This window comes from Phaseolus vulgaris, chromosome 9 (assembly GCF_000499845.2).
Source record: "Phaseolus vulgaris cultivar G19833 chromosome 9, P. vulgaris v2.0, whole genome shotgun sequence".
NCBI classification, from domain to species: Eukaryota; Viridiplantae; Streptophyta; class Magnoliopsida; order Fabales; family Fabaceae; genus Phaseolus; species Phaseolus vulgaris.
Window position 1 is genome coordinate 9,428,090 of NC_023751.2, and position 8,914 is coordinate 9,437,003.

General features: G+C 29.8%; 1 protein-coding gene across 1 annotated transcript; it reads left to right on the forward strand.

Annotated features, from left to right (window-relative positions):
- Positions 1 to 3,153: 3,153 nt before the first annotated feature.
- LOC137820797 (oligopeptide transporter 6-like) lies at positions 3,154 to 8,259 on the forward strand. The gene is made up of 6 exons (XM_068625047.1): positions 3,154 to 3,882; positions 5,297 to 5,394; positions 5,595 to 6,164; positions 6,800 to 7,058; positions 7,149 to 7,331; positions 7,443 to 8,259. The coding sequence occupies exons 1-6, from the start codon at positions 3,394 to 3,396 to the stop codon at positions 8,055 to 8,057; spliced, it is 2,214 nt and encodes a 737-aa protein (XP_068481148.1). The 5' UTR covers positions 3,154 to 3,393; the 3' UTR covers positions 8,058 to 8,259.
- The last annotated feature ends 655 nt before the right edge of the window (positions 8,260 to 8,914 follow it).

The window sequence follows — 8,914 nt, forward strand, 5'->3', positions numbered from 1 at the left end:
TTGGTTTTTGAATGCTTTTTTTAACCGTTCAGACTGAGTTTTATTTCTTGTTTCACTTTATCTCCATCGGATTATACTAACTTTTCTTTTTCCTTTTACTTCAATTAAAATTATTATTTTATATTTTTTTTCACCTTTAGAAACTTTTGTCAAATTGTATATCTTTATATATCTATGGATAGGATTTGAAAAAAAATGTTTTAAAGTTCTATTCAACCTCCTTTTACAAATAACATGTTATTTTAGTTGATTTGAGAGTTAACCTTTCAATGTTAGTTATATGCACGATAAAAGAAAATATCCTATGAGCAAATGGATAACGAATTACAAGTTATCAATATACCACCATCTTTACAGGAGAGAAATTAAACTACTAGAAATAACACATGATTGTGTTTTTCAAACAGTGTGACATTGATATAATGAATGAGGTTGAAAATGAAAATTATGTTGTAGTAGAGGCCAATAACCAACCCCTGCAAGAATTCTACAGTGATAATCAAAATTCCGTAGGTAAAGAAGTATTATATACAGATTTTTTTATATGTAATTACGGTGAATAAAAATTTAATTATTATACTAAGCAAATTCTTTAGTATTATTATGATTTTTTATTATACTTATTAATAATAATATTAACAATATTAATAATATGAATATAATTTATTTTTTTATTATTAATAATAATTATATTAATATGTATAAATTATATTAATAATAATAAGTATAATAAAAATGATAATATGACAAAAAAACTTATCTGATTTAGTGGTTAATGTTTCCTTAGTCACTGAAAGGATTTGGATTTGAGTCCTATTTGAAAAAGAAATATGTCCAGAAAGTCTTTATGTTCACGTGAACCCGTGAAAGCACTCACCATTTCTTGTGTCCATTGACTTGAAAATCCATTCCCATAAAAGTTCTTTGAAAGGGAGAATTGATTAAGGTATTTTTTTGAAGCTTTAAAATCGATTCTCATGCACCTTCTGTAGTTGCAAGAATCGATTCAACTTTATTATTTGAAGAGGAAGGAAATCAATTCACATGCATGCTATAAACAAGTCAAAATCGACATTAAATATTTAATATTTATATTTATTTATTATTTTTAATATTTCTGAAAACTTTATATATTTAATATTTTTATTTAAATAAGACATTAAATATTTAAAAAATTTATTTATTTAAAATTTTGAATATTTAAGAATTTTATATATTTCATAATTTTATTTAAATAGTACATTAAATATTTAGGATTTGTATTTATTTATTTTGAGTATTTTAGAAGTTTTATATATTTCCTATTTTTATTTAAATAATACTTTAAATAATTTTTCTGAAAATCATAAATATGTTTGTATTTTTTCTTAAATTAATTCTTACACAGTATTAAAAATAATATTTTAATTAAAAAACAATTATAATTCACAAATAAATTACTCCAAGTTCATTTTTTAATAGAAGGATAAATTTATAATATTATAAATAATTCATATTTTTTCCAAAATAATTATTTAATGATACTGAATACAATTTACAAATATTTAATTAACTCAAATTTATCCATAAATATCTCATATTTCATTATTTAAATACTTTTAAAATAATGGTAAATTTGTAAAATTACATTTTACACCTTTTAAACAAAATAAAAAATCTCTCACAAACATTAATAAATTTTATTCACACATCACTACAAAAAGAATCAGGTTTAGCAATGGATTATTACCCACAAATATAAATCCATATGTAAATTTAGCATTATCTACAAATTATTACTCATGGATCTCTATCTGTACGTAAATTTTACATTGGGTGATTATATTTTGACACCCCGCTCCAGTTTACACCTACACTAAAATATTAATATTTATAATAAAAAAATTTAAAAATAAGAAAATGTCTTTAATGAAATATTAGACAAAATATAAAATGTTAAAATAATTTTTAAAATTAAAAATGATTAAAGTATTAATATTTAGTGGGATGTAAAGTGGAACAATGGGTGTCAAACCATCATTTTCCTTTTACATTATCCATAAATTTGACCCACAAATTTATATTTGTAGATAAATTCAACATTATTATTAATATAAATATTTTCATTAACATTATTAATAATATTAATATTTATATTATTATTATATTACAAATATTAAAAATATTAATAATATTAACAATATTTATAATATTGACAATATTACCAATATAAATAATCTTAATAGTTTTAATAATATATATATATATATATTAATAATATGATTATTTGTGTAATATTAATAATATTATTATAATTTATATGCGTAATAGTAATAATATTATTATAATATGAATAATTATAAATAATAACCATAATTAATATTCATAAATAATAATTCTATGTAATAATTGTAAATAGAAATCATAAAGAATAAGAAAAGATAAAAAGAATAATGAAAAAAATAAAGAAAAAAATACAACATTACCTCCAAATATATATACTGACTCAAGTTTGTGGGTATTATCTATGAACCTTAGTTGACAGACAATACCTACTACACACTAAAGTTGGTGATATTACCTATGAATTAGAGTTAATGAGTATTAACTACGACTTAAAGTTGACGAATATTATTAGCGAATTAGAACTAATATATATATATATATATATATACATTATTAATATTATAAAATTAATAATATTTATATATTAATGATATTAATAATAATATTAATGATAATACTAATAATATTAATTATAATATTAATGATATTAATAATAATAAATATAATCATAATAAATATAATCATAATGACAATAAAACTTGTTTGATATAATAGTTAAATTATTTATTAATAACATAAATAATATTTAACATACTTAATATCTAACCTACTTTAATTCAAATACTTTTTTTTTTATTTTCACACATTCATTCCTTTACATTCTCATATTTTTCATTCCTTATATAATATACATAAACTCTAATTTCTAATAGTTTATACAATCACCTTACAATTCTCAATATTATTATTTTAATACTTTTTATGTTATTTAATTACAAATTTATCTTTATTATATATATTTATTTCTAAACATCATTTTTATTCCAAAACACAGCGTTAGAGGGTAAAGGGCACTACTAATAATGATGCTTACTATTGAAGTGAAATGAAATTAAGGTCAAACATATAATTCATCAAAATAGTAGTAAGGACGCAATAGAGATATAGATAACTTTAAGTAGGAATCATAGCTCTTCGTTTTTCCCGAAATATTGCAGTCCTTTGCACTGTCATTTTGTGGTTGTTCCTCACTGTCTTTATATACATACATATATACGTATGCTCTTCTACGCGCATGAGAATTCTTTTTAACATCTTATTTCTGTTTCAAGAGAAGACTCTTTCACCATGGCTTCCACTTTTGAGGTTGAGGGTGGCTCAGACTCAGAGAGCGAGAGCATAAAGAATGAAGAGTGTCCAGTGAAACAAGTGGAACTCACTGTGCCTAAAACTGATGACCCCAACATGCAGATTCTCACGTTTAGAATGTGGGTTCTGGGGGTTGTTTCATGCGTGCTGTTGTCCTTTGTGAACCAGTTTTTTTGGTACAGAACACAGCCTTTGATTGTTACCTCAGTTTCTGCTCAGATTGCTGTGGTTCCTATTGGCCACTTCATGGCAAGGACTTTGCCAACGCGTGTGTTCTTCAAGGGTACGAGGTTTGAGTTCTCACTCAACCGGGGACCTTTCAACATCAAAGAGCATGTTCTGATAACCATCTTTGCCAATTCTGGTGCTGGAACTGTGTATGCAACTCATATTTTGAGTGCAGTGAAGCTCATGTATAAAAGAAAGCTTGATTTCCTTCCTGCCTTACTAGTCATGTTAACTACTCAGGTTCTCTTCCCTCCAATACTATCCTCTCTCTCTCTCTCTCTCTCTTTCTTGTTTATGACACTCTTTCATCTTTGTTCCTCTTTCTACAACAGATAAAAATTATATTAGTTCTAGGTTCAATCTGTAATACTTCTTTATTAATTATTTTAAATAAAAATAACTCAATTAATATCAATGAAAAATTGTATTAACAAACATTTCACAAAGAAGAGTAAGATCGATGAAGGAATTTTGGACAGATTTTGTTATAGAGCTAAATTAATTACTTCTTTAGTCTTGACAAATTAGGTGATTAAATATAATTAATATTTTTTATACTTATTAACTTGATGTTGAGAAACTCAGAATCCATTGGACACGACTCTGTATGCAGTCTTGTTAGAGTTATGACAATTAGGGTACACGGTATTAAAGTCTACTCTTGTATCATTTTGTCAACAAAAACATGTATACTTTGTATGAAGTCAATTACAATGTCAACTTTTAACTTATAAGGATTTTATTACCATATAACTTGTTTGTATTGTATTTTTGGGACACTGAAAAATTCTTCAGGAGCCCTACCATGTGTGAGAGGATGAAAAGTGAAAGGAATATTTTGAGATTTGAATCCTCAGGCTCTCTGAAAGTTGTACAATAAAATTGAAAGGCCTTAAAGAAATCATTTACCTTTTACTAACATGCTGGTCATATTAGTTTCTTACAACTTTGATAAAGACCATTAAATGAGATTACATGATTCTAGATACAAATATTTGAAGTTTTAATCAATATTCAGTTCTGTGACATGTCCCAACAAATCTGTTGTTTCATTTTTGACCTGGTATTATTTAGGAGAGTAATAATTCTCCTACATCCCAAATTGCATGCTTGGAAACTAGTGTAAATGTTCTGGACAGTCTTAGTTGCTGTCTTTTCTATTATCTTAGTTGTAATCTCAAGGGACCTGGTTTTAGTCACAGGTTCACTGGTGATATCACTAAAATAGATTAGATAATAGATAAGTGAATTCACCTCACAAAATATTTATGAGATTAACTTGGATCTAAATCTTTATTTTAAGAGAATGGATAAAAAAGGAAGACAGAAAAATAAATAAAGGAAAAGAATTAAATGGATAGATGTGACAAGGGAATGTGATGAAAAATATAGATAGCCATAGAAAGAAAACTGAGATGGAAGTGAAATAAAAGGAAGGCTACGATTATGCACAGTATTTTTCTATTTAGTTAATCAATAAAAATAAAAGATAAGATACTTCATAATATATAAATGAGTACTTTATAAATTGGTTTTGGTTTTGAAAGTTAGGAATACTGAATAATGTTGGTAACATTATGAGTCCTGGTATATGTTAATGGTATGAACTCGTGTGAAGTATTGTCACAAGTTATGCTTTGTTATTCAAATTTAGGTGCTGGGGTTCGGTTGGGCAGGACTATTCCGGAAATTTCTAGTTGAGCCAGGGGAAATGTGGTGGCCTTCTAATCTGGTTCAAGTTTCATTATTCAGGTGAATTTTCTTTGGAATGTTAGCAGCACACTTAAATATAACCTTTCTATTCTTCAAAAACTGAAATTTTCAATTAATTTCAATCATTAATATAAAATGTGTCTAAATGAGTGTGCTGCTAGCATTTTTTATCTAGTTAGTTTGTTAATTAGTAGCCTTTTTAAAGAATGCAACTATGCTGATTCAGTACATTAATACAGTGCTCTACATGAGAAAGGCAAGAGGCCAAAAGGAGGCACAACACGAACCCAATTTTTCCTCCTTGTCTTGGTCTCAGGCTTGGCTTACTATGTGTTTCCTGGCTATTTGTTTTCAATGTTGACATCTTTCTCTTGGATGTGTTGGGTTGCCCCCAAGTCTATTCTAGTTCAACAACTTGGTTCTGGCTTGAGGGGTCTTGGAATTGCAGCATTTGGATTTGATTGGTCTACCATTTCTTCTTACCTTGGAAGTCCACTAGCCAGCCCTTGGTTTGCTACTGCTAATATTGCTGTTGGGTTTTTTCTTGTAATGTATGTTATGACACCAATTTCTTACTGGTTCAATGCCTATAATGCCAAGACTTTTCCAATATTTTCAAGTAAGCTGTTCAGGGGAAACGGTTCCCTCTATGACATTTCAACTATTGTCAACTCCGATTTCCATCTTGATCGGCATGCCTATTCAATCAACGGGCCTGTGCATCTCAGCACTTTCTTTGCAATGACATATGGCCTTGGATTTGCAGCACTTTCTGCTACAGTTGTGCATGTTCTGCTCTTTCATGGAAGGTAGCCACTTTCTGGATCTTCATCTGATTTTATCATCAATTTGACATGTGTTGGGATGTTATTATTGTTAGATGTTAGACTTAATTGCACTTTGTATCCATTTGAAATTAAATATTATCATAGAGTATCACTTGTGCATTTCAGTTAAAGATTACATGTCCAAGTAACTGATAGATAAAAATTGTACAATTAAAACAGTGAAGATCGAATTTTTGAGAAAAATAAATAGAGGGACAGAATATGTGAGATGGTGATAGTAGCATAACAAAAAAGTGCAATTAAACCTAGGTATTTTATCCCCCTCACTGCTCTTAAAAAATATCTATGAAGCTCTTGAATCCTTCTGAACTTATTACATTAAACACCCTGAACTTCCAAGTTTGTTTTTGTCCAGAAACATGTTATATGTTCCCTTTACACAAACTTGTTCTGTTCTAAACTAAAATTCCATGTGCTTACTATCAATTACTTTAACGAGTTATGTTTGCAGTGCAAATGTAAGTATAAATCAAGTATCACTTAATATGAAAGTCGCACAGGACCCCACCCTGTTACAATTTATTTTCATTTGTGAAATATGTTGTGTCTTTCGAAATCTCAATTTCATAAACAGTTATCATATGCGTCCTACACAGGGAAATATGGAACCAAAGTAGAAGGGCCTTTGGAAACAGTAAAAAAATGGACATACACACAAGACTCATGAAAAGATACAAATCAGTCCCAACGTGGTGGTTTTACATCATTCTAGTAGTGAACATCGCTCTTATTATATTTATTTGTGAGCACTACGAAGAATCACTCCAGTTGCCTTGGTGGGGTGTATTACTAGCTTGTGCAATATCCATTTTCTTTACTCTTCCAATTGGAATAATAAATGCTACTACAAATCAGGTATCTCAACAATTCACTTACTGAGCTTACTAATTTTACAATGGTGCTAAGGAGAATTTTCTAAGGCCTCATCTCTTTGTTCCTTAACAGCAACCCGGTTTAAACATCATAACAGAATACATAATTGGTTACATGTATCCAGAGCGCCCTGTGGCTAACATGTGCTTTAAGGTGTATGGCTACATCAGCATGACTCAAGCACTAACCTTTTTGCAAGACTTCAAACTTGGACACTATATGAAGATTCCTCCAAGAACAATGTTCATGGCACAGGTAAGTTGCGATTCCTCTATCATTTTGAATGTGAGCCTTTAAGAGTATATAAAGCACATATTAGGAGTTCTTATTTGAAGAAACTAAATCTGGTTGCAAATTGCACTGTAGGTGGCAGGAACAATTTTATCAGTATTTGTATACACAATAACAGCATGGTGGTTAATGGGAACAATCCCTAACCTTTGTGACACCACCATCTTGCCTCCTGATAGCCCTTGGACTTGCCCAATGGACAATGTGTTCTTTGATGCATCAGTTATATGGGGTCTTCTTGGACCACGCAGAATCTTTGGAAACCTTGGTGAATATGCCAAAGTAAACTTCTTCTTCCTTGGTGGAGCTATTGCTCCCTTTCTGGTTTGGCTTGCTCACAAGGCATTTCCAGGGCAAAAGTGGATAACTCTGATTCACATGCCTGTGTTGTTGGGTGCCACATCAATTATGCCCCCTGCAACCGCTGTCAACTTCACTAGTTGGATACTACTTGCCTTTCTCTCAGGGTTCGTTGTATATAGATATAAACAACAATGGTGGAAACGCTGCAATTATGTACTGTCTGGTGGTCTTGATGCTGGAACTGCCTTTATGACAATCCTACTGTTTCTTGCTTTGAACAATAACAACATTTTGCTTAACTGGTGGGGAAATAATCCTGAAGGCTGCCCCTTGGCTACTTGTCCCACTGAGAAAGGTATTGTAATTAAAGGTTGCCCTGTTCACTGATTATTATTGTATGAGTAGTGCTACCAGTATACTTTGATTATAGCAGCAACCTTTCAACAAACTTTTTTTTATTGGTTAAAAGTTGTTAAAAACAATAAAATTAGAAGTGAAAATCTTAGATTTTATTGTTTGGCTGCCTAGAGTTGGTGGGTTTAAATTTATGTAAAACTTATCTCTTATGATAATTTCCCTTTGTCGTCTATTTGCATAGCAATTTGATCAAGGAGGGTCTTCCGAATTTAGTTTTCGAAAAGGCTAAAATTTTAACAGTTCATCCACATGAAAAAAGGATGATGCTTTACGATACGCACATGAAAACAAAAAAGGTGATAATAACTGTGGTCGATTAAACTGATGTCATTTACTACCCTTGACCAAAGAAACAGCTGAAAAAAACAATGGATGGCACATCCGCTGAAAATTGGGACTAAATTCCACCCCGTTCGACAAAATGTGGTCAATCTTCATATCTCTACTAGATTCTCGGTGTGCAATTAGACTTGGGTCGCATTATTGGTGAGGTTAAGACACAAACCTTGATAACGCAATTAACAAAATTTCCATGTCTTGTTAATCACTAATCGTGTTAAACGAGCCACATTTTGATGACCTGTAATTTTCACTCCATGTTGGCATCCACGTAAATAGATAGCAATATCAAACGACAATGTAAATCGAGCCTTAATAATGCAATAAATAAACTATACTTTTTTCAGCATCCAATTTTCTCTCCAATCAGACACTTTACATCAGTTGCGATTGTTTGATAAATTGTGGTAATGCAACAAATGTCAAATGGCATCAAGTTTGAATTAACTTTCCGTGCATGATTGCAGTGTTCATTTGGAGTCCGAAAA

Excerpts from the sequence above, each read along its gene's own strand:
- LOC137820797 (XM_068625047.1), top strand. The coding sequence starts at position 3,394 with ATGGCTTCCACTTTTGAGGTTGAGGGTGGCTCAGACTCAGAGAGCGAG. Across the intron at positions 3,883-5,296 it reads TAGTCATGTTAACTACTCAG|GTGCTGGGGTTCGGTTGGGC; the intron begins GTTCTCTTCCCT and ends ATTCAAATTTAG. Across the intron at positions 7,059-7,148 it reads TAAATGCTACTACAAATCAG|CAACCCGGTTTAAACATCAT; the intron begins GTATCTCAACAA and ends GTTCCTTAACAG.